The 26223-nt window shown below is 48.5% G+C and overlaps 1 protein-coding gene across 1 annotated transcript in view; it reads right to left on the bottom strand.

Annotated features, from left to right (window-relative positions):
- Positions 1-2211, bottom strand: part of AGPAT5 (1-acylglycerol-3-phosphate O-acyltransferase 5) — a 105727-nt gene extending 103516 nt beyond the window's left edge. The window contains exon 1 of the mRNA XM_006262403.4: positions 1900-2211. Coding sequence (XP_006262465.2) covers positions 1900-2118 — 219 coding nt within the window. The 5' untranslated portion in view covers positions 2119-2211. The remainder of the gene's footprint in view (positions 1-1899) is intronic.
- Positions 2212-26223: the final 24012 nt, after the last annotated feature.

Genomic DNA, 26223 nt, shown 5'->3' with positions numbered 1-26223 from the left:
AGTAAAAATGCCTGATTCAAATTGCTAATTCTTTTACTATTTATATAATGGGGTATAGTCTTGATTTGATTTCTAGACTTACATATTAAACCACAGGTCTATCACATGTGACAGCTCAGTTCTAATAAGTAACAGTGCACCGTGTTTTCTGGATGGGGAGCCTATATAAACACAAGGCCGTGATAAAAAAAAAAAAAAAAGTCAATGACCCACCAGTGGGGAATTAAAGTATTGTTTTTGTTTGTTTGTTTTTTCCATTTTACAGAGGAAACCAAGACAGTAAAATCTGTTAACTTGGCCACGGTCAAGGTTGACTCTGGCCTGTGGCATAGCTGGGAATAACAACCACCTCTCCCAGCTCCTGGTCCCAGGCCTTAAACACAACACTATTATTCCTCTATGTTTCATGTCATATCACAAATCAAATGAACACAATGTTCTGCATGTTTCTGTCCTCGGTGCAGAAGTAGTCTGTATCTGGGAATAAGACATTTCGTTTACATATTCCTAAAGTCTCTAAGAAAGTCAATGTTAAAATAGATGCTATTGTTACTATAGGAGTCAAGAGAACTGGGTTCTATTTTCATAACAAGTTTCCTTTATAAATTTGGCCAAACATTTTAGCTCTAGATTTGCCGGAGGCATATCTAGATTAGGAGATTAGGCCCAGATCCTGTTCCACCTCTTAAATGTCTAAGGGGACTTTGGTATGCGCCTATGATGCTTTTCCACCCTGCGCGAGTCCCTGAAAACAAACAGAATCACCCCATTAACCTTTGTAATACATCCTCGAGTCAGCCTTAAGAATAAGTTACAAAAACCAGGCAGCAGAAGGACGATTTTGGCATTAACTCTTCTCTGGGGACCAGAACAGAGTAGAATAGGATCACACCTGGGTGCCAAGCAAATGGAAAGAATTAAGGTTTTATACACTCATTCCTAGGAGCTCCTAAGCACCTGCAGCTCCAGCACCTGTAGCTAAACAAATAGGTGCTCATTACCTTAAAAAACTGGGCAGTAGCTTCTGCACAGTGGGCCTGCTACCTAATAAAACTGCCAAACATGCCCATACCTTAAAAGTCTCGATACTTCAGTTTTGCCATCTGCAAATGGAAATGCAACCTGTGGCCGGGGTTTGCTAATATCTGCAATGTATTTTGAAATTCTACGAAACAAGCTCCTATACAGCCTGGAAATCCTGTTACTTGCACAGAGCTGCTCTTTTGATAGCCGACAGGCTTCTAGCCTGAGATCTTCGACCTCGGTTAGGGAGTTGCAGCGTAAGCCCAAGTTCCTACTAGCTTCCTTCAGGCTCCAAACTGACCCCAGCGGGTGGTAAACAAACAGGATAAATGGAGAAGTTACATTTTGTGCTTTTCCCCCCCACCACTGAGACGGCATGAAAAAAAATCAAATCTTTTACCTAAAAGTCTAGCTGACCTGCCCTAACACCCTGCTTCCAGCCAGGGGATTTCAGAGTGAAACCCTGATGCCTGCAAATACCACCAGTTGCTTTCCTGGCCTTCCACAGGGCATCCCCAGCATGCCAGAGGGTTGCTTGGGGCTTCTCTTGGGCTGGGAGCAGCCCTATTTCCCCGGCTTCCCTTGCTGGGCCGAGTGCTGTTTTGTCCTGCGCCAGGCAGGCCCAGTTCCCTGGCCTCAGTTTTCCCAGCTGTAAAATGAGCACCTCCCCTGGGCTGCACCACCTTTGTGGAGGGCAGGAGCTGTCTTGCCATGACAGAGGCAGCACATCTGCCCCGGGCCAGAGCCGGGGCCGGGGGTGGTTGGGAGGCTCCCAAGGAAGCCTGCACAGGCTGGTGGGGAGGAAGGTGGATGCGGGGGAGTCTCTGCCACCCGCCTCCCCCCACGTGCCCCGGGGCCGGCCGGCCGGCGGGTGACCTGCACGCCGCTGTAGTGCTCGAAGAAGAAGAGCACCATGCTCTGGTAGATGGTGTAGAAGCGGTCGTCCAGCTCGCGGTAGAGGCGCGCGGGCAGCAGGGCGGACAGCAGGCGCCAGGCGCCCCAGGCCAGCACGTAGGTGGGCGCCGCGCCCAGCATGACGGCGGCCGGCAACGCATAGCGCAGCGAGTAGGTGTGCAGCACCAGCGACAGCAGCATCCTCCCGCCGGCCCGGCGCGGCCCGGCTCGGCTCCGCACGTGGGCCGCCGTCAGGCCGGGCTCCGCATGGCCCCGCGCGGCGGGCGGGCGGGCGGGCAGACAGGCGGGGCGGCGCACGTCGGTCGGCCGGGCGGGGCGGGGCGGGACGGGACGGGGCGGCGGCAGGAAGGCGGCAGCGCGGGGCTTCCGGGGCGGGCGGCGGCGTCTTCTCTCCGCTCCCGGGCGCTGCTCTCGGCCTGTGCTCGCTGCCCCGCGCCCACCTCATGTTGCCCGGTGCCGCATCCGGGGCCTGAGCCCCTGGTCTAGGCCTCAAGTGGGACAGGCAGGTTCCCAGTGATCAGCGCCGTCCCCAGACTCCTGGTGGCCCCGGTGAACTTTTAGTACATCGGCCCCCCCTGCGCCAGAGATCATGATAATAATAATAATCCTTATTTTCATTTTGTTATTATTATACATTTTTCCATGTCCCGAGGCATAGGCATCTGGCTGGGATCATCTGACCCCAGCGCTCTTTGCTGCCCAGGCAGGGTTTGGACTCCGTGATCTGTTGAGGTCCTTTCCGAGGCTGGCATCTAGGAAAAGACAAAACCAAATTCTAAATCTGTGAGTCAGTCCAGAACCGTAAGTGGCCCTACTACCAGCAAACATCCTCCACCCCCGTATGGGGCTTCAGGTGTTTCCAGATCTTTTGGCGGGCATCCTACATGTGGGCCCAAGTCTGAAGGCTGGGGGTTCGGATGCCCCTGAGTTTTGCTTGCCCTCAGCTGTAAGCTGCAAGAACCAGCTAGGGAGGAGTCTCCCTTTGGTTACGCATAGGGGCTGCACACAGGTGCACGTGCAGCCCCTAAGCGTGGTGCTGCAAACACTCAGCGGCACCTGCAGGCGGTTGCCGCTCGCCATCCCTGCCCCTTGCTGCCAACATCGTTGGCGATGTCTGGGTGGTCCGCGATCGCTCCTGACCACTGTCGACGCTGCCAGCGGTGTCTGCGGGTAGTTGCCAACCGCTGGTTGGCACTTGCCACTCCTGCTGCTGATAGCACTGGGGCTGCCTGCAGCAGCTCCCCACTTGTCTCTGGCACGCTCCCACTGCTGTCAGCACCACCACTGCTTGCGGGAGCTCACTGTGCCCCCCAGTCTCCAGGGGCACGCAGTGTTCATGAGTCTTCCCCTTAGTTGCTGGGGTGGGAAGGTCCTGGCTTTAAGCCCACTTTATGGAATAATTCTTTTCACCATTTTTGGGTCCCCTTCCTGTCCAGGCCCTGTGCAGCTGCCTGGTTCACCTATGCCAGTGTCTGGCCCTGCCTATCATGTTCCCAAGCTGTGGCAATGCTTCCAGTTTTCAGGGCAGGGGCTGGGATGCAGCCCCAGCACTAAGTCTCAGCAGAGTCCAGTCTCGCAGACTGGCTCGGTCCTTTCCAGCTCCCAGCAGTGGCCACAGCAGCTGTGCCCACCCTCCAGCCCACAGAGCTGTGTCCCAGCTCTCCTGGGTTCTGGGTGCAGGGGAGCACTACCAGTCAGGAGGTCAGGCTGCATGCGAGAGAGGGCTGGGGGCACTGGAATGTATCTGAAATCCAAAACTCTTGGTTCAGAGATTATACCTTTTATTAGACCAACTGAGAAATCACAAAAAAAATACTTTTCTTTGCGATTTCTTAGTTGGTCTTATAAAAGGCATAATCTCTGAACCATGAGTTTTAGAGTTTTGCACTTCTTTTTGTCTCAGACCAACACAGCTACCAAATACATCCCTAACTCAACATATTTAACACACCAAACCCGTGTGCAGGATCCAGCTCATGGACCGACCCTATACCGTTCATCTGGAGCACTGCTGGATTAGACTGCCCTATATGCCAGCATCAAAGTGACTGAACAGGCCCCAGTCCCTCAATTCTGACCAAATTGCACATGTACCTCTTGGCTGTCTCCAGCCCGGGGCTTTGTGAGTGCAGATGGAATTTTCCTTTGCTGGTTTCTGCCAGCCTGGCACTGAAACAAAGAGTGGAGAGACTTTCTCTTGTGTTTGCTGTGACCCCTAGCCATCTATCTAATTTGATGGAAGATGAGGAGGAGTAGTTTGGGGCAAGAAATTTGTTGAGATTGTAACTGAAGAAAAAATAAATAGGGACAGATTGGAAGGAAACTGGATGATTGAATCTAGCTGTGCATCAAGACTGGTGACTGTGATGAACACTTAAATATGAGGAAGAGTTGGAGGGACCATGGGAAAAACAGGACTGTCTGGGCAAAGAAAATGGGAGATAGAGACAGCAGCATAGACTGGGACTAGGAGTGGGGGACTGAGTTAGGGTGAGGATAAGTCAGAGGAAAGACACTAAGAATGGGAACCAGTGAGGAGGAGGATAGGGGGAGGGGAGGGAAGAGAAGAGAAGAAATAGATTGAATGAGGAGTCACAAGTGGGGAGAACTGGCACTTGCTGAGCTAAGAGACAGGACAGGACGAGCCTCAGCCTCTATAATATGGGAATGATACCACTTCTTCAGCTCAAAGGGTATTGTAAAGATAAATTCACTAATGTAGCTGAAGAATACTGTAGACATGGGTATCCCTGAGAAGCCTCTGAGGAAACTAAGAATTATGTCTACAGAGCAAGGTTTAATTAGTATGCAATAAATAGGACCTGGAGCTGCACGTTGAACAATGAGGAGAACAATAAAATGTTATGTACATGCTCATTAAATGATCAGTGTTGATCCTGTGTACCAAATGAAATAGGAATATGGATCCTGTAGGGAAAAAAGTAGTATCTGTTCATATAATTAAAGACTGTATCATAAAGCAGACTTGGACAGTCCCTTAAGGGATGGGGCTTTCCTAATGTTTCAGTGCTTGATATTGAAAACTTAATAAGGTAAGCTTTGCCTTTTTTGTGTTTGAACTTGTTTTGAAACCTGTTTGGTCTTAGTCATAAATCATATCAGTAAATTCCTTAGGGTAATTTGGCTACTGTATTAAAAAATACATCCTATCAGTTTTACAGTTGCAACGGTAGGGTGGGTCCCCACGTACAGGGGCATGTGCTTGTAGAGCAGAGGTGGGCAACTTTTTTGGGTGGAGGGCTGCTTACTGAGTTTTGGCAAGCATTCGAGGGCTGCATGACAGGCAGCCAGGGGCAAATAAATACTAATTTTCTAAATTTTTTAGGGGCCCCACGGGACAGATAGAATGGCCTGGTGGGCCGCATTTTGCCCACCCCTGTTGTAGAGGCACAAATAGCAGTGGCACAAACTTGTGCCGCTGCTTTGTGCCCTATTGCATGCCCCTGCATGTGTGCTTTGGCATGCAGCAAATTGTTGTAGGTAGGAGTAGGGAAGGCTGGGGCCAGCACCTGTATTGGCCCCAGAAGTATTACATACTGTCCTAGTGCAGCAGGGGCACAGATCTGGTACCACAGAGCTTGGTCTGAACAGCCAATCCTCTGTTTGTTCCAGAGCACACTACTGATGTAGGGTTTGTTTTGTTTTGGGTTTTTTTGCTACCGGGATTTCCTGGTAGCATATATTGCCACCATGCTGTAAATTTGCAGTATGGAACATGTTTTCATGATCCCTGGATATGGTTGTGATGTCACAAACTGCACACCCCTGCAAGTGGGGACCTGCCCTGAGAGTTTATTTGAATATCCCCTTTTTGCTTGCACTTTGAGGAAGTAAATAGGAGTACCCAATTTATCTTCTCTATGCTATTTTTTATATTTTGTAAATTCCTTCCATGCCCTCTCTTTTCTCATTTCTTCTTTAAACTAAGCAATTCTTCTCTAAACTAAGCAATGCTATATTCCCATGTTTGTTATATGTCTTTTGATTTCTTATTTGTGCTAATGCTTTTTGTAATTTGTGGCTCTTGTGAGACTTCATTAGTATAGTTTTCATACCATTAAGACAAATGCAGATCTAATGTCACAAATCACATGGGTTCCCTGAGACTTTGAGCCCCATATAATTTTCACAGTCATAGGGAAAGTATGAAGACTGCAACGTTGCTGGTTAGGGTTTGCCCAATTTACTGGCATAATTATACCAATATAATTATATTGCTGTATTTTTAATTGAAGTAGGTGTTTGAGTTTGACTGGTATATGAGATAATTATTTCTAGCAAATTTCCCTATATAGACAGGATCTCAAAGGCTACAAATTGAAGCCAACTGTAAAACAACTGTAATTCTACCTTGTAAATTTGGAGGTATCAAAACTTGGCTTTGTTCCACATTTGAACAAGATTTGAGATGTTTCTGAAAAAAACAAAATTATTTTGTAATGTCCGAGGTTTTTGGACCAGCTGAAGAAAAGATAGTTAAAAAGAAACAGGAAAGACTAACCATTTAGTTGAATCCTGAATGCAATAGATAAATTATTTGTTGTCCTGGATGGGCCGCGGGAAACATCCTGTCAAAAACCTGTTTCTATAACTGTGCATTAGTGGCTGGCATCATCAGTAACAATGGACAACTACCACAACTGAGCTTCATAATGCAGCCGTGCATGTTTCTTTCTGTTTGAAATGAAGTTTTGATCTCTTACCAAGTTTAGTTCCATGTGGTCCCACGACCATGCATGCACAGAAGCCTTATCCTCTACAAAACAGTGTTGTGGCCAGCATGGTTTCAACATAACACGGCTATAAATCCACAACACATCCACATCCCAGTGTGCTTGCACTGGCATGTATGCCTGCACAATCGCTGAGTTAGTGTGTCATTCTCGCTTAGTGTAGATGGTCTAGGGAAAAAAAAAATCTTTTTATGACACAGTACTAGGATTCAAGGATCTTACGTTCAGTTCCAGGCTGTGTCACAGACATCTTCTGTAGCTTTGTACGAATAATTTATCATCTCTGTGCTTCAGTTGTCTATCTGATGCTAATACTTCTTTACCTCACATAGGTATTGTTATCATCAGTTCATTAAACAAAGCAGGAGGACACTCTTGGCTAATCCAGAAGTTCAAGGTTCAGATCTCTTGCCTCTGCCACAGATTTTCTGTCACCTTGAATTAGTCATTTCACAACCAAGTTAGTGCCTCCGTTCTCCATTCTAATATTATAAAAGCCTTAGTCTGTCTGTCTGAAACAACCAATCAGAGTGCCCCAAGAGTGTTTTGGACAGGCGGCGGCGGCAGAGTGCTGCCATGATTGCGGGGACAGGACAGGGCCTGACAAAGCTGGCCTCGCCCTCCCCCAGCCCTGCTCCCTGGAGGTGGTGTGGCAGCATGGGGGTGTGAGGCCAGCAGTGCTGAACCCCAAGTGGCGGAAGCAGAGGAAGGGAAGTGGGGAACAAGCCTGGATGAAGTGGGGTGGGGGGCAGGGGGCAGGTGGATGCAACCCCCCCGCCCCCCATCATTACTGAAGGGCAGTTTGTTAGTATACAATATGAGGACAAAACTTTTTCTTCACCCTTCCTCTCTTTATATTATAAGTAGCGATTGTTGGAAAAAAAAATGGACACATTTTTGACAGGCTTTGTAGACCCAGTGAATTCAGAGTTTCGTGAAGCTGATTTGATAAGATCCAGCCTGTAGAGCCATCTCTGGTTTTCTGCCAGTTTACCCACATGACTCCTGGAGGGCAATCTACAGTGTACAGGCTGGTATGGACCAGCAGTCCTGGGAGCCCCAGTCCTCAAGCTCCCTGGTGTCTCGGGCTCCCAGAATTTACAGGCTTATAGTCCTTTGGCAGCCCAGGCTTCCAGCGTGCGCAGCTCTGGAGCAAACTGCCCAGTTAACTACCTCCAAAATGTATGTATGTAAGTACTTCCAGGGTTTATGGCTCAAGAGTGGGCTACCAGGTGAACTTCCCCACAGTGACAACTCCATTACCTTTCATGGATGATTTGTGGGGTTCCATATTGAATCAAACCAAATTTCAAAACATCAAAACCCCCCGCCTTTCTCTACCAAGTTCGGATTTTAAACTCGACAAAGCAGGGCTGTCTCATAACAACTGTGTCTTATATAGTATTGTCTATTATTTAGTGAGGCCCAGAACTCAGTAATTGGTTCCTGGGGCTCTACTGGAAAATGAATACACAAGAGAGCTAATGAACTGACATGCAGCTGCACTTACTCTCAGTCCCATCTTACAGTGCTCCTGGCATTTGAACGGCTTCAAAGCTTGTTAAGCCACCACCTAACCTGATCTAGGTGCAAGAACAGAGAAGATAATAGTAGGTTGATCATGGTTCTAGCTGCTGCTTTGTTCAGGGATAGTCAACCAATATACTTGGGTAAGAACAGACAGTCAAAAAACCAGAGGCTGAATTGATTCAGTCTTTGCAGGTTAGTCTAAGATGCAGAAATTAAACTGAGAAGCAAGTGAACAGACATCCACTTTTCTTTCAGGAAATGCAGCCACATGCCTGCAGTGGCTCAGGCCAGAAGCTGGGCACGAGCAGGTGCTAGAGCACACCTCCCAGCCTGCCAGCCATTGCCAAAGGGAAGAGCAGAGAGGATGTGGCCAGGCCCCAGTCTGGAGCTAGCATGCTGAGGCCAGGGGGAGGGGCACTTTAACCCCCCCACTGTAGCCCGCATGAAACCCCAGCCAGGCTTTTGACCCTTCCCTGCTCGAGGGGAGGGGAGGGGGCAGAAGCCTGCAAGGGCTGCCACCACAGGCAGACCTTGGCTGGGGTCCCATGCAGGCCACAGAGGGGGATTAAACTACCCCCTCCTCCCAGCATGAGGGCCCTGGGCCAGGACATGGCCATGCTGTCCCCTCCAGGGGTTGTGGGGGGAGGGGGGGCAGGGAACACTTGAGAAGAGAGAAAGGGGGCAGAAACCTGGCAGGGGCTGCCTGCCCCCCCCCCCCCCGCACCTACCTGGGGTCCTGAGAAGGGGTTTAAACTCCCTTCCCCCACTCCCCCAGCATGCCAGCCTGAGGCTAGGATTTGGCCATGCCCCCTACCTCTCCACTCAAGCTGGTAAAGGGCAGAAGCCCGGCACGGGCTGGCCCCTCTGCAGACCCAGCTAGGTTCCCTGGCTGTGTGTGGGCAGGGAAGGGGTTTAACACCCTCTCCCCCACCTTAGCCTGCCAGACCCATGCGGGGTGTGGCCTCGGACCTGAGGGAGAGGGGCAAAAATCTCTATAAACTGCCTCAGCCTTCCAGCCCCTGGCCCAAGCCTGGCTACATCCCCTGCTCTCCGCTCAAGCCGGGAGGGGGGGTGGGGGCAAAAGCCTGGGAGGGACTGCCCTCCCAGGCAAACCCTGCATGGGGTCCAGGGCTAGGGAGGGGGAGTTTTGTAACCCCCTTCCCCTGCCTCAGCCTGCCAGCACCAGGCCAGGGGGTGGGCACACCCCTCGCTCTCTGTTCAAGTGAGGAGTGGGGCAGGGGGTCAAACCGTCAGAGGGACTACCCCCCCAAGCAAGTCCCAGCTGAGGTCCAGGGCCAGGGAGGGACGGGGTTTAAACACCCCTGTCCCACCTTGGCCTGCTGATCCCTGGCCAGGGCCTGGCCATGCCACCTGCTCTCCATTCAAGCAGAGAGAGAGAAAACCCTGGCGAGGGCTGACTTCTCCCCCCACTCAAGCTGGGTGGGGGGAGGCAGAAGCATGGCAGGCCCCCCCCATGGGCCATGGAGGAGTTTCAAATCCCCATCTTTCCCCTTCGGCTGAGCCTGCGGGCCCTGGACCAGCATCTCGCCATGCCCCCACCTCCTCTGTTCCAGCAGTGAGCAGGGAAAAGCCTGGCAGGGGCTGCTGCACCCCTGCTAAGCAGATCTCACTGGGGTCCTGTGCCAGTGGGAGAGAGGGTTTTAACCCCCCTCCCTCCCCCCCCCCAATGCCTGAGCCTGCCAGCCCATGCCCCCACCCCTTCCACTCCGGTGGGGAAAAGTCTGGTAGGGGCTGCTTTGGAAGACCTGGCTGCAGTCCCCAGCCAGGTTTCCCATCCTTGCTTACTTATCAGCCAGCTCTCGCTGCACCTGAGATGCAGGGGATCTGTGATTTAACTTGAACCCGGAAGGGGTCTGGAACAGAAATTCCATAAACTGGTTTAACGTAAATCAGTTAAGTCTGATACTACATTCAACCAGGTTTATTTAAACCAATTTTGGCCATTTTGAAACCGGTTTATGTGCACTGAACTTCTGTTCTTTTATAGGTTGAAACTGGTTTCTGATCATTTAAACCGGTTTATGTGTAACTTCTGTCCCTAGCCCTCATGCCTGAGTACTAAGAAAGGGGACAAAACTAAAATGTCAGCACCCCTGTTTTCTCATCCTGCAGCTGTGAAATAAAAGACAGTGATCTGCTAGCAAACACATACACACTGATAGTTATACACATGTCCCCATACTGGAACTTGTGTCAGAAATAGCTGGACAGTGTGGAACTGCATGGAGGAATATGTGTCTTCAGCTTTGGATCACACTTTCCTCTAGCTCCTCTTGGAAAACATGGAAGAGAAAGAAACCATGAGAAATAAAATTATAAGAAAAATGAATATATACATGAAAATAATGACATCAAGTGCCTTATAGCACTATTAATCAAAGGTAGTAATAACCAAGCCCTATCCCTTATAATGGTAGGGGCCAACCTTTTTGGCAGGCATGCCACACCTGCACCTTCCCTGAATGCCATTCCAATCCTTTTCCCCTATGTAATCTGTTGCTCTGCTTTCTGCTTCCTGCTCTGTGCTCCCTTCCTGATCTCCTACTCTGCTTGTTGCTGCCTGCCCTGTGCTCCCTGCCAGACCTGCTTCCGCATTGCGTGTCCCCTCCCTGGTCTTTTGCATGCCACACATAGAGGCTGCCCAGGCCATTTGTGGCATGCATGCTATAGATTGGTCACCCCAGTCTTACAACAAATGACCATGTCCTCATTCAAAGCTTCTTTTGAAACAAACAAAAAAAAAGAATGGGTGCACATCAACATTATATACCACATTTACTACATCTCAACATCATGGTACCCTGAAGAAATTTGTGGGGCCAGAGTTGCAATCCACAGGGTCTGTGATATAGTCATGGACTACCAGACATTGACAGAAGTTTTCAGTGCATGTGGAAATGGACTATTAGAGTAGACGACAATGTTCTGCAACACTGATTTGCCTAGGTTCAGTTACGGAAGCCATATTTAAGAAAGGTGGAAAAGAAATCTGGGCAAATACAGGCCTATTAAATGAATCTCAATAGTACAGAAAGCTTTAGAAAAAATGTAAATGGAAATGTGGTGAAATGTAACATAGTTACAAAGGTGGTTTTTGCCAGACTAATTGGATATTTTTCTTTGATAAGATAAATGATTAAATGTGGTAGCTCTCTCTCGACTTCTGTAAGGCATTTGATATAGGGGCTGAACTTTATTAATATTTTTATTAATGACCTTGGCACAAAAAGAATGAGTGTGCCAATGACATTTTCCAGTGCTAAAAAATTGGGGGCATTATCAATAAAGAGCTGGCTTGGATTATTTATAATAGAAATGGGATGAAATCCAATAGTACAAGTGTAAGGTCATTTGTTTTTCCTAAAAGCTGGGAACATATCAGTTGGAAATTACCATCTCCCAATAGGTGTAGTGGAGGCAGAAAACTGAACTAGTCTTAAGAAGCAAATCAGATGGCCTATGTTATCTTTAAAACTACAATGTGATTCTGTAGTGCTGAGAGGCAAGAAGGTGCTGTTGCTGGGGATAGAGACTGGAGTCATTGCTAGGTTGGAGGCGCTTACTATAGCAGGCCAGAAACTCTTAGAGAGGCAGGGCCTCTACCTTTTTCTTAATACCTCAGGAACTATTTAGGCCTCTATGAAAATAAGGTCTCTGATTTAGGCTTAAAATGAATAGGCATTGAGTATCAAAAGGGGCTAGAACTGAATTTTAGGGTTAGTGCGATGGCCCTCATGAATAAGGATGCAGGAGAATTTTGATGTGGGCTGCTGGGTACAGAATAACTATGTGAAGGCATTCAACCATACTTGTACTGAAGCCACTTCTTTGTGCTCCTTGCTGTGCATAATAGATTTGTAGAAGCATGGACTTATTGCTTAGCAAGTACATCTTAAAACAAAACAGACCAAACACTGAACCGTACAAATACCCTTTTCAATTAACAACAATGTACCCAGGGTCATTTGGCAAAATTCTGTCAAGTGGGTTTTGAGATATCCTAGTGAGAAATAAAGTTAATATTCACCTTTCCTAGTGAAGAAAAAATATAGTTTCTGTGCTTCCGTAAGTCATAAATTGCAATTTAAGTCTTGAGTCTGTGATCCTGCATCAAGTTCTGTGTAGGCAGACCTTTATCCCTGCTTGGAGCTATATTGGAGTCAGAGGGGCTCAGCATGGTTCTTACATGGAATTCCTTTCAGGATAGGTATAAAGGCAGAGATGCAATAGTAGTAGGCATCTGTCTGTCTCATGAGACAATAGAATTATGCTGAGTGAAACCCCAGCAGTGAGGGAGGGAGTGGGGCAGAGGCAGCGGCAAGGGTAGTATGAGGAGGAGTATGGTGGGACAATAAGTGCCTGGGCATCTCATGAAGGGGCTCAGGGGGCTTCTACCACTGTGCGCACTCCAGCGGAAGCCTGGGGAGCACGTACCCCCCGATCTATATATGGGCTGTAGGTGGTTGCCGCTGCACACTGGGCTTTGTTCCCTGCTGCAGCTGCCCCAAGAGCTGAGTGACGCCATGTATGTTCTACTGCCAGGTAAGCAGGGGGCGCAGCCTAGCCCAGCAGCAGCAGGCATGTGGTGTCGCATGCCCAACGCAGAGCGGCAGCCACCTCCACCCCACACAATCAGGGGGCACATGCCCCCCCGAGCTTCTGCCAGGGTGTGCACAGCAGCAGGAGCCTCCCAGGTCCCTGGATGAGCTGCCTGGGCTCTGAGTGTCCTACCACCCAGCCCAACCAGTTTCTGCCTCTGCCCCACTCCCTCCCTCACCACTGGGGCCTTGATCTGTCCCCTCCCCCCAATGCCCTTCCCTTTCAAAGAATAGATTGATACTTGTCTGCTGTGCTGGGCAGCCAGTGATCCACATGCCTAGCTGCAATCCCACCCCACCCCTACTGCAGCTACTTGGAGCCCATGGCTGGGCTGCCTTGTGGCCCTACCTGCTGCCCTGTGTTTGGTGTGGGGAGGAGCAGCATTAGCTCCGGCCTTCCACCACCTATGGCAGTGTATATGGAAACACTAAGCTGCCCACACACCAGTGTCCCCCCTTCAGTCTTGTTGGTTGCTTTAAAGCAAAGGCATTTAGAACCAGCTTGGCTGCAGGAGTTGCAGATCATCTATGCTGACTAGAGAACTAATCAAATAATTTCTTTTGACTTTTTGGCCTAGTTTTTTTACAAAAATCTTTATAAATAATCTATCAAATATGTACACATTCCTCAAACAAAATGGTTATTTCTAAAGAGGCACAATACTTGGAACATAGCTGGCCTATAACAGCAGGGTGAGCAAAAGCTGGTTCCATTTTGTGAGCACTGCTATGATGAAGTTGATACACATCAGCTGGAGTAGGACAAACTTCTCTGGTCCAACTGCTTTTGCAGACAAGAGTGATGAGCTGACTACTCATTCTTTGAAAAGGATTTAAATAGGTTTTTCTGCTGACTACATAAACACTTAGAAAATTCAGAATTTATTATTTATATTATTTTATAATAATTTATCAAATTACTAACAAAAATAGTATAGAAACTCTAGAAAATCTTCAAATTTCAAAATTCCTTACCTGTAAATCATGTACCCAGGCTGTATATAGGGACCAAGATTTTAGTTCTAAAGAATGTAATTGGATATATTATATATCACAACCAATCTACATTTATCTTGGGATACTTATCTGTGGGCCAGAGATGACAACTATTGCATCAAACAAAACTATACTGAGAGGAGTGCGATTTTTCTTTTTTTGAACAAAGTTTTTGAAAAATAGAAAGGATGATACTACATTAATAGATATTTGAATGCTAATGTTAATATTCACATTTATTGCATTTATTTTCACATTCCTTATGTCAGTCAAACAGCTACTTAAACATGTTTATCTTTGCAGTGTAAGAATTAAAAAACTTTGATCAAATAAAGAACAGTGCTATAATCCTTATTGCTTTCCAGTCTGAAAAATAAATAATATTGTACATCACTTATACAGTCTTCTCCTTTAAGAAAATACAGGCAGACTATGTCTAACATTCACAAATGTATCCCAGATACATTTTGAAAAAAAATTAATGGAATTCTTTCCACACAATAATGGCATCATAATTAAAGAGAGACAGATATTAATCATTTCCTTAAAGTCTAAAAAGGAACTTTGAAATCCCACAGGTCATTGAGTTGGCAGCTCTTTAAAACCAGGACATTTCCCATGCAGCAAGACAAGTGCAGTAGCTATGTTCACAGACCCAGCTGTTTCAAAACAATAAACCAAAACATAGATAACAGCCTTTTAAAAAAAGTGTTAATGTTGAAAGTGGGCATGTCTACATGAGATGCATTATTGCGCAGTTGCCTAATTTACTGTGCAGTAAGCATGTGTGTCTACCCGTGCATGCGTTTACTACACAGTGCTTAAATTTGCTACCTGCTTTTGCGAGCTAATCCTTAAGCGTGATTATTAATTGCACAGTAGTGCATATGTAGTCTCCCCAGCCACTATGGGGCTGGACTGAGGCCAGCTCCAGGGCTAGTGGCTGGGAGCTTCTTCTGCTGTAGGGCTGGGTTGTCTCACTAGCAGCCCCTGCCTGCAGGCTATAAAAGCCTGCAGTCATTTTATGCCCTGGGGCACACTGCACAAGCAGCCCGAGGGCACTGCAACCCTGGGTGTCCCCCTGGGCAGGCCACAGCTCTGCTGTAACTGCCTCTCTGGAGCCTGTGCTCCTGCTTGGCCCTGCCTAACCTTGCGCTGCCAGGGCACTGCTGTCAGGCAGGTGGGTGCACAGCATTTGCTGCTGGCTGCTGCAGCTCCTGGCCAGTCTGTAATCACCCCGGGCTGCCTGCAGGCAGCTTCTGACAGCAGGGCCAGGGCCACCTGCCTGCTGCAAACCCCCAGCAATTTGCCCTGTGCCTGCAGCTGCTGTGGGGCCTAGGGTCAGCTGTGTGGCTCCCAGTCCTGTACACTGTGCTGGGTGCTACTGGTAGCTGCCCAGGGCCAGCAACAGTGGGACATAAGAGAACTGGCATTGGACCCCCAACGTCCTCATCCTCGCTGTCCAGGACCACCTCTGCCCATGTGCGCATGCCCATACCATCCACCTGGGCCCCAATTGGAAGCAGGAGGAAGTTGGTGACCTTGTGGCACTCTAGGGCGATGCAGAGGTGCAGCACCAGCTTAAGTGGGGTGGGTGCTCGAATGCCAACATTTATGAGTCCCTGTCAGGTGGGATGTGTAAGCGAGGGCACTCCTGGTCAGCGCCACACTGCTGCATAAAGGTCAAGACCTTACAGGCACAGTGGGTTGCTGTGACCAACCACAATCGTTGGTCCGGCCGTGCCTGCAAGACTATGCCTTTTATGTGGCAGATGACCTGTATTTTGGCACCCCAGGACCCAGGCTGCAATCCGACTCTATATATCACCATAGGTGGCCTGCCCAAGCCCCCTCCCCACTCCGACACCTACAGTGACACGTCACCGAAGGAGAGGCCCTTGGACGTGGAGTATCTAGTCCCACCTAACTCCCTCAGCTGTGCAGTCCACCAGCAGTTTGGGGAGCCATGGCCAGTTCCTGCCTCAGCATCTGTGCAGCCCCAGACCCTGCCACAAAGAATGGCCTATCATGTCACTGCTGGCTGTCAGGAGCACCAGCTCCTCCCTGGAGGGGTGGGAGGGCTGGCCAGGTGCCTGCACACCATGAACCACAATCTCAAGACATCAGGCACAGCTGGACACTGTCGGCAACAGGGAGGACTGCGCTGAGCTGCCAGTCATGCCAGACCCAGACATGTGGTAGCCCTGCACTAGGAGGGAGGGTTCTCTCTACCCCTGCCTCTGTCCATCCATGTCCCCCCTCCCTGACTGGCCTGCCTGCACTCCCCTAGCCCTGGGTTCCCCCCCACAGCATGCAGAGAAGTGGGACACAGTTTAAAACTCTGTTGATCTGCCCGTGCCCCCACAGCTGGATGGGCACAGGCCTCTCACACCCTGAGGAAGGCATTGATGCTGGTGGTGATGTCCTCCTTGGCAGCAGGAGGCAAGAACATGTAGTGCGTCTGCAGGTAGCCCCCCAGGCAGAAGCACAGGTTGCGGGTCAGCTCAAGCTTGCCCCCCATGCCATTGTAGCTCACAGTTCCATAATAGGTACACATATTCACCTGGGGCACCCTGAGGACCAGCAGCAGCAGGGTGCAGTGGGTCAGGCACCTCTCAGCCTGCACAAAGAGCTCATCAGACACTGGCCAGGGCATACACAGCAGGGGCACACTCAGGGCACAGTGGTGGCATGGTGGGGGGCCAGCTCCAAGATGCCTCCTCAGAAAAGACCCCTGCAGGAAGGGTGGGGGTCCCAGCTCCGTGTCCCAGTTGTCCAAGAGCCCTGTGTGATTTGAGCCTGGGTGCTGTGGCCTGGGTGGCAGTGCAGCAGGTTGGGTGGCCTGCAGGGGGAGATGGTCGGAAGCAGGGTCTGGAGCCACAGCAGAAGGTGCTGCCAGGAGCCTGGCCTCTTCCACCCTGGGGACAGGCCGGGGGAGGCAGGTTGTCTGTGGCCAGTACCCAATAGGTCACTGACCTCAGGGGAATGCACAGGGATAGGGTGCTCGGGCCAGTGGTCACCTGGTTCTGGGCCTGCCTGATGTGACTTAGCATGGTCCCTGGGCACCCATGCACAGCTGACGACCAATCTGAAGCTGGGACACAGATAGCCCCTGGTGCAGAGCATCATATCTATGAAATGTTGCAAACTCTTACCAAAGGGCCTACAACTGAATGCTGGGGAGAGGCCGCAGGGCCCAGTAGGGATGTAAGCTTAGGGACACCACCACCCAGTGCTGGAGCCCTCCAGATGCACTGGCTGTGCCAGAGGCACATGCAGGACCAGACCCTCCTCCTGCAGTGGCTGGTGGCAATGGTGTAGGTGAGGGTGGATCATGCCCAGGCCTGACTGCAGGAGGATCTGGCCCACCAGGAGAGGTGGCACTAGGAAGACATAGCCCAGGAGGAGGCATGGGACTGGGCAGACCAACAGCACCGGGCTGAGCTCAAGGCCCTGGAGTGGAAGTGGATTCAGGTCCTGCAGGACCAAAATAGGATCTTGGGCCAGGCTGTGGAGGCAATGGATTATGACTGTCAGGCCCTGGACACCATCCTTGACCTGGCAATCTCATGTGTGCCTGCCACTGCCTGGCCCCCATCCCTAACCCTGCAGGCCCCCTGGGTGCTGCCCACCACCCCACATTAGCCCCCTTCCTGGGCCTGTGAGGAGGTCCTCTGCCACCTTCTGCCTGCAGGATCCCCTGGCCCAGCCCCCACACTGGGTCCGCTGCCTTGTCCCAGCTCCACTGCTTGCCCCCATCTCCATGTGGATATGGAATCAGAACTGCCTGGAGTGGCACCAGGACTTGATGTAGGCCCTGTTGGGCTTGGACTCTGCCAGCTGGAGGGGGAGCTGCCCACCCCTGAGGAGCACCGGGCATCGTCACCCATAGGCAAGCTCTCCACCTGCTGCACACACCACAGGATGTGCATCCATGGGGTAAAAGTCTGAGGCTGGAGTGCTGGCTGCTTGCCCCCAGGCTTTGACCCCTAGGTGCCTCCACCCCATGCCCACTCACTCCAGGACTCAAAACACAGAGTGGGCTGGGGGGGTGGACAGCACAGAGGGGCTCAAAAGCACAGAGGGGCTGTGTTTTTTGGGGAGGGAGGGGACCCTGTTGGTTGAGGAGAGAGGGGGCTCTATGTGTTGGGGAGGTGCATGGGAGGGATGGGGGCTGTGTACTGTGAGGGGAATAAAGATTTCTTGTTTGGATCCATGCCTGGCACAAGAGTAGTGTTGGGAGCGGGCAGGGATTAGAGGGTTTGTGGGCAGCAGGGCAGGTCAGGTCAGGTAGAGTGGGGAGTGATCCAGAAGATGCTCCATGAGAGCTTCCTGTAGCCAGTGCCCTAGCACCCGCTGGTGGGTGCACAACTCTCCTGGGATCTTGCTGAGGGAGAGCCACCACTGGAACTGCTGCTACAGCTGGTACTTCCACTGCTAGGCTGCCTCTGCCTACTGCATCTCTTCTGCCCAGTCCTCGCGGAACAACTCTCTCACAGGCTCGCAGATATTAAAGCACACAGGTTGCGATGATGACACACGGGAGGTTTTCCTTGGCCACTTCAAAGCGGGCAGTGTGAGAGTGCCAGTGGCCCTTGACCAGGGTCCAGGGGGTTGGTGTAGGGCCTCATCAGCCAGGGCAGGAGCAGGTACACACAGGGTCCCTGATGAACAGGGGTGGGACCATGATGGCATCCAGCTGCAGGTCTGCCACTCCTGAAGCAAAGTGCTCACTCTCAACCAGCACAACCAGGTCAGAGTTTTGAAACACACAGGCATCATGTGCACACTCTACCCAGCCACACTCACATGCATCAAAGCCCCCTGGTGGTCTATAATGGCCTGCAGGACCATGGAGTGGAACACCCTGTGGCTATAATAGGAACAGTCTTTATGGGGCAGGCAGGTCACCAGTATGTGGGTCTTGTCCAGGGCCCCGATATACTGGGGGAACCCTAGTGCACGGAACCCTGCCATCACCACCTCAGGGTTGTGGACATGGAGGATGGTGTCTGCCAGCACATCCTGGAGGGCACTGCGCACTTCCAGAACAGCCTCCCTGGAGGTGGCCTTGACTCATGTTGAACAGGTGGCTCACGTACCAGAGGCTGGCAGGTGTAGCCAGCTTGAGCAATGCCAGGGTCAGGCGGGTATCAGCGGGGAGGGATGAATACATGCCAATGTTCTGGCACTCCAGGCGGGGCCAGAGCTGGTGAAGCAAATCTTCAAAAGTGTCCCAGGTGAGCTGGAAGATGCTCGTTGCCCCAGTTCTGCACACAACGTAGTGCCACCAGTGCTGGCTGGCATGGTGGGCCCAGAGGCAGTGGGGCTGGAAACCCAGGAGGGCAATGGTAGCCCTGGTGGTGGCCTCATGGAACCCTTCAGCATCCCTGGGGCAGCAGGTGTGTGGTGGTGGGAGCCCTGGGAGGGCTGCAGATGGGCAGGTGGTCGCTGCATGTGGGGGAGACAGCTGGGGCAAAACAGCCATGGCTGAGGAATGGTTGGCACAGTAAGCCAGCAGGATCCTGGGACCCTGTTCCTTGCTGCCGGGGCTGGGGCAGCCACAGCGCAGGGAGGCACAGTGGGCAAGAACACAGCTGCCACATGCTGTCTCTGCGCATGCCACACTGCTCTTCTGAGCACAGGAACTGGCTGCCCAGAGAGTGGGGCTGGGTTTTAAAGAGGGGTGCCAGACTGCTGGCAGCTGGAGCCAGAGCCTGATGTTCCCCCTGATGGCCACAGGGGCACACAGCAGGTCTGGAGGGACCTGACAGCAAATTTTCTGCTAGGTCCGTGCACATGTAGACACCTTGCCAAAATCATTTACTGCACAGTAGATTAAATCTTGTAGTAAAGCTAGTAGTAAAACTAGGCTCAAGTAAATGCACATGTAGATGTGCCCAGTGTTTCTGAGTCCAGCTACTGCCCTTCAAAACAATATTAATTAGACACCTATTTAAAAACTCAAATGCTGTTAAGGAAATGGACAATTAATGGGTCTAAGGAATCCCATAGTGCCACATAATCCTTCATCATACTGTGTCACTCCATCCAGTATACACTGCTCACCAATGTTTACATATCTATTTTTTTAATAAAGAAAAGATCAAAATAGAATTTAGCAAGTAGATTTTATAATCCCACTTTCTATTCAAGAGATCTATTTACAAAAACATCCTATATTATTTTCATCTTTGTTCTGACAGAAAAGCATCTCTGCCTTGGGTTGTGTGATTTACTAGAGTTCTGAAAATTTAGCTCCAACTCCTGTTCCCACAGAAAATAGCTAAGAGGATCTCTAAACTAGCAACTATTTCAAATAAGAAATAGCCTCTGCAGTTAGACTACCTAGGATACAATTAAAGGAGCTATTAACAGAGTATAAAGCAAATATCAGCTTTATTCAGGACAAAATTTCCACTTGATAACTGTATAGCACATTTTTATAGTGTATGAAGGTTTTATTATTTTTTTCCTGAAGCATTTGGCACTAGCTAGTGTTTCAAGCAATGCATTGAACTAGATGGCTACTTAGTTGTTCTGGAGCTTATCCTTATAGCTAGTTCTAAAGAGAAAGTGTTTCTTACTTTAAATAGGGTTTTTGAAAACAACTTATTAGGTTTTCAGTAATTCAGGAATTATCTTATCTCTCCTTCTGTCCTGCTCAGTGTGAGGTTCTCAAGTTCTCTGCTCCAAGGGTGGAAACAGACATCACCTGACGTCTCATTTGTGCTACCATAAAATTTTTTATGGTGGCATAAATGCTGAGCAAAGAGATGTTGATACTCTTTGTTGCTCCACATGAAAGGACAATCAGCGGCACAACAAAAGTTGGTAATAGAGGCCGCTGCCTTATTGCGGCGGACATCTATTACCTCTGTGGCGCTTTCCCTGCTCAGCCAGCCAGTCTGACGGAGCAGGTATAAGTGCTTCCCTGTCCAGCCAGACCCACTTTTCCTCACACTTTTCCCTGCTCAGCCAGACCCAGGGAAAGCAGGAAGATCTCATCTCCCCTTATCTCATACCATCAAGGGCAGGACAAGGGGTGACCTGTGTTTGCTGCATGAAGTGGATCAGCTGTGCTGCAATGTGCATGGCACAGCTGATCCACTTCACTTGGTGACATATTTTTTTAAGAGGGATGGGGAAGCAGAGGGTAGAGAGCTGATTAGGTAAAGGCCTAACAGCAACACAGCCTCTGAATGAGGAAAACATTTGAGGTGAACAGATCTCAGTGGAAAAAACCTAATGAAACAATATTTTGTCAGGTTTTGGTGACTTGGTGAAATTGGAACATTTTTCAGGATGGTTCCATTTTGGACCACATATGGACTACATACACGCTACTGTGCATGAAATTCACATGAAACCCAAGCTTGGTTTCCTGTCAGCTTACCAACCCAGGCTGGTTGGCTTCTGGAGTCTGGGTTTCCCACATCTGCAGCTCCAGACCAGCTGCCAGATGGATCCATTCCCTTCATTTCCATCTACGCAGAATTTCTAAGAGGGAGAGGAAGGGCCTAAATGAGTGAATAGTGGAATGAAACAGTATTGAAATAATGGAACATCTACATTGATTTCTCTCCACCCAACAGTCAGGGGTATGCAGATGACAGGAACACAGAAGGAAGATAAGCACTGGATATGCCAATTTGATTACATGAAAATACTCTTCCTAGAAACAGTCACAGTTCACCCTTCTAGACTTAGAATGAGGTTATATTGAAAGTGCTTCTTCCTGACAGGCTATTTTCTATGAAGTAGAGGTGCCTTTATGCTGGCTGCAATTTTTTTTCAGATGATTCTTGTCTACAGGTCTAATCCTGCTCCTACTTAAATTGGCAGCAATAGAACTAAGGGCTCCAACAGCAGTAGGGTGAGCTTTTAATGAAGAATTTTCTATGACATAAAGAAAGGAGAGGTGTGAGCAATGACTGATTTTTTTTTCCTACAAGCATAAAGGAAACAGAGACACAGGCATACCATTGTAGGTTAAAAGCAGAAGTCTAAAAAAACCCCGTGTTTGGCTCATAACTCTCTTTAACCGTCACTGTTTTATGAAGGGAGAGCCATGCCTTAATGTGCAGTAAGATTCAATTTGTACTTTGGGAAATTCTTTTTCTAGCTATGCTTCTATTTCTAACCAAAAGTATGGTTTAAAACCTTAGTTTCTTATTTGTACTTCTGTCTTTCTAAAAGTTGCATTTCCCATTTTAGGAACACTACCAAATTATGCCCTTTTTTTTCTAAAGCTAAAACTGACCTTTTAATTCATAGTTTGTAATAACATTTTAGTTGGATTATTGTAACTATTTGCTGGGTTTCTTGCTAAATTCAGCTGCACACTGTAGTTTATCAAGAATATTGCATCAAGACATCACCCTGAGCTATGCCATCTTATCATATTATTTGTGTTTGAAGTTGTCATTTTGGTCTCAGGGTTTCACATATCCTTGTTCCATGCCCTACTGCTGCATTGTTGTGAAGAGAAGTACATGTAAAATTATGAGGTACTCAGATACAATGATGATAGGTGCCTGTGGCAGCGAGATGCCCCCACAGGCTCCCAAAGGGGAGGGGGAAGTCCCCGCGGGCCCCAAGCCACACAAGCAGCCCCCTCGCCAGGGAAACTCACCTCCAGGGGCACAGCCGGAGCCGGAGCAGGAGCCATGGCCATGTGAGTCAGCATTATGCCGGCAGTTTAATCAGCTGTTCCCCAGGTGGGGAAAAGCCGACCCAATTGTAGCGGCCACAACAGCCACTGTGGGAAGATTTAAAAGCCCCACCGGGACCTGGGGGGAAAAAAGTGAGGGAGCACACCAGCGTAGAGCACCCCAGGCATGCTGAGGCTCTTGTGGGGAGCAGGAGCAGTGCAGCTGGCTTGGTGCTGGCATCCAGTGCAGGGGAAGCTGAGCCCCTGTAGTAGGCTGGGAGGGAGGAGGCAGTCCCACGCCCCTCTCCTCTCCAGTGGTCTATTTTTCGGTAAAGAGCAACGTAGAGGCATCCCATCCAGAGGTGGCAAGGAGTACACCAGCCTACGGAAGCGCAGCTCATCAGCATCCGAGGCGGAGACACTAGCCATCAGGAAATTCAGGCTACCCACCAGGACCCATGCCAACGCTGGTCCCCCTAGCAAAAGGTGTCAACTGAGCATGGTCAAACCATGCAGGTGGCACCCATCCGGTTGGCGAGTGGACGGGGTGTAGGGGAGGCAGAGCCCTGAGGAACATCGTATCCAGACAGTGAGTACTACTGTCCCTGGGTCCCCCAGAACGAGGATCTCCACTGAACCCCTCCCTTTCATTCAATAACACCAAGTTGTGGCAGGCGAGCTGAGGGGAGGGGCCCCACGCCAGATGGAAAGTACGTCACCTGACGTAAACCCCACCTTCTGTCACAGTGCCAAAAGTAACTGTGACTTGGGAGAGAGAGAAGAATGAGACTGCTAGTTCATTTAAAAGGGAGAGCCATGGATTAATACTACGGGCATTAAAAACTAATGTTTTCAGAGAATTAAAAATAATTAGCATGAGATGATAAAAATGAAACCCATGGCACAGATTTTACTTGACTGTATTTTATCTCTGCAACAACCATAAGAGTATCCCTGGGGATTTTTGGGTGGTACTCATTGCTTGGTACATTCTGCCTTACACAGAATTACACAGTTATTTTCCTCATATGTTTGGAAATTAGAGGAAATGATGCTTACAAGATTTTTTTTTATATCAACAACTCTTTGTGGCTACTGTCATAAAGGAAAACTTGTTCTTTAACCTGCCAATATAGACTACGAGGTGTAATGATGTCAAAGAACGCTCCAAGTGAGGATTCCATTCAGCAAGCTGTTCTCCCTGTAGGTAGATAGAAAAATATCATGACTCTCTTTTTGAAGTGTTGGGGTGATGTAGCCCTGATGATCCAAGAAAAAAATTCAAGAGACAAGGATTTTTGTGGGTGATATCTTCTATTGGACCAACTGTATGGTTGGTAGAGATACAGACAAGCTTTTGGGCATCATGTACTCTTCCTTAGGTCTCATCTGAGATGTAACTAGACCTAAGGAAAGGTACATGGTGCCCAAAAGCTTGTTTATATCCATGCCAAGTATACAAGTTGAGTCTGAAAGCTTGTCTATATCCTTACGAAGTTGATCTGTTAAAAGATACCACCTGCAGAAACCCTTGCTTCTCTCACTGTCCTTTGTCATTGACCATCACAATAGTGGGACTGATCTATCCCTTCATAGTACTCTCACAATAGCCTTAATATACAGATAACCTGTGATGGACCAAGTATTTTGGAAGGGGACTAGAGTGTACTTAGTGGTCACCTCACCCTAAGGCTGATCAACTGTGATAGAGAGAGAGTTTCTATATCTCCACACACAGGCTGAATTTGAGCTAAGAAAAATTTCCTTTCAGTTTTGGCAAAGTCTAGAGCAATGGTTTGAAAGGAGGCCAAACTGGTCTCCCTGTGTTCATGTACAAAGCCATACCTTCTGAGCTTTTAAGAATTTGCCATCTTCTTCACAGTTCTAGCTGACCACATCATTGATCACAAATCTAGGCACATATGGACTGAGGCAGTGAAAATGAGCCAATGTGGAATAGGTAGGGTCTTCACTGTGTAAACGGTTATACCCAACCTGTGGCTGAAGTCATCAACTCTGGATTTTATGACTAATCTGCTGGTATGGGACTTCCTGTCTTGCAAGGGGATAGATTGGATGACCTCTTTACTTTCCTCCCATTACTATTATTTATGACTCTGTGATAGTTCACACACCATGCTATGAATTAATCGAGAGGCTGTAGTTATATATATATCTCCACACACTGGCTGAATTTAAGCTAAGAATATATATATAGATATACAGATATGAAAATATACCAAAAGAAACCCCAAGTTTTTCTTTAGAAATGGATATAATTTTTGATTCTGTGCCTTCTTAGTGGCATGCATAACTATATATAACGTGTCTGTGATTCAGTAATATACCAGTAACATTTATAAAACTTACAGAGACTAAATCAAAGCAAACCTGGATTCATGGTACATCCCTTGTTGATTTTGATCACAACTTACAATCCATTCTGCCTGGTGAGTTGGGAGGTGGTCCAAGTATGCAGTAGATGAGTTCATCTCAGTCATCACAGTTTTTTACACCTCACAGAGCAGAGGTTGTCTTCAGCTGCTGGAGTCCTGTGGGGCTAGGGTTTTCTCTTCTCATGCTCCTTGTTTACAGAAGTCATTGCCATCTAATATTAGGAACTCTACATCACTGCCAGTTCTTTGGCCCAATTTTAAAATGTTTATTTTGAATCTGGTCTTTCATTACTGTTCTTTGCACACATGTAAGCCATGCATGAAACTCTCAGAGAACCGCTCTGTATTTTGTAATGATATAAAGGCATCTGGGAGTTTGTTTTCACATGAATACTTTTTTTTTTGAGCCATTCGGGTAAATTTTCTGACCCTCAGAAACAGACTGTATGTTCAAAATGTTTCAGCTGCGAGTTGTGCTGGGGAAATAGAATGCTGCAAGGGTCCATCTATCAGAAGATGTCTGATCAGCTTTCTTTGAAAAACGAAATTTCTTATCATCCTTTGTAACAATCTCTTCTGGTAACCAATTTCCAATTGCTCTACGTTCAGACTAGAACAAATATTTAAGCCTTTGCAGCTTATTATCTTAAAAGGACTGCAGGAGTGGAAAGCAAGATAAGAAGGCAATATAACAATGGGAAGGGCAAAATGGTAGGGAGCCATATTCAGCACATTTACCTTGCAACAATTAGATGGTTTTTCTTTAGAAATAGTTCCTCCTGGGCTTCAGATTTACAAGCGTTCATGTTTCCATATCTTTTTACAACTGACTTAATCTGCACAAAAGTGAATGCATATTTTTCTTTGTTGTCTTTCTGTGGCACCGGTGTTATACCAGGAGGCAGCCTTGGCTTTCATTGTTATATATAGTCACAGAACAATTCTTTTATAACTTTGTGCCCTGGCACTGCCATGTCACACTTCCGAAGGCAGCTAAGAATACTTTCCTTTTCAGTCAAAGCCTTTTTCGTGACTGGCTTAGCCGGCAGGGGGTGCAACAGCTCAGGTAGTGGGCACCTCCTCCGGAGACTGAACAAGGCAATCTCAGAAAGCACTTAGCCTGCAGCTGAGGAGCCTGCTGTCATGGGAAAACCTTAAACCCCTGCTTTAAATGTTATAGTCAGACAGATTTCTCTAGAAGGCTGTTGTATTTATATTTTAAAACAATATGAAGTGATGTGTTTTGCTTTAGTGCTAGAGCTATTGAACGCTAAATCCCACGGATACTTTCACAATCACTTGTGCAGCTGTAAAAAAATAATTCCTTAAAAATATTG

The sequence above is a fragment of the Alligator mississippiensis genome, chromosome 1, assembly GCF_030867095.1.
Source record: "Alligator mississippiensis isolate rAllMis1 chromosome 1, rAllMis1, whole genome shotgun sequence".
Taxonomy (NCBI): Eukaryota; Metazoa; Chordata; order Crocodylia; family Alligatoridae; genus Alligator; species Alligator mississippiensis.
Note: the sequence above shows the minus strand (reverse complement) of the source record. Positions and strands in the feature narration are given on the sequence as shown.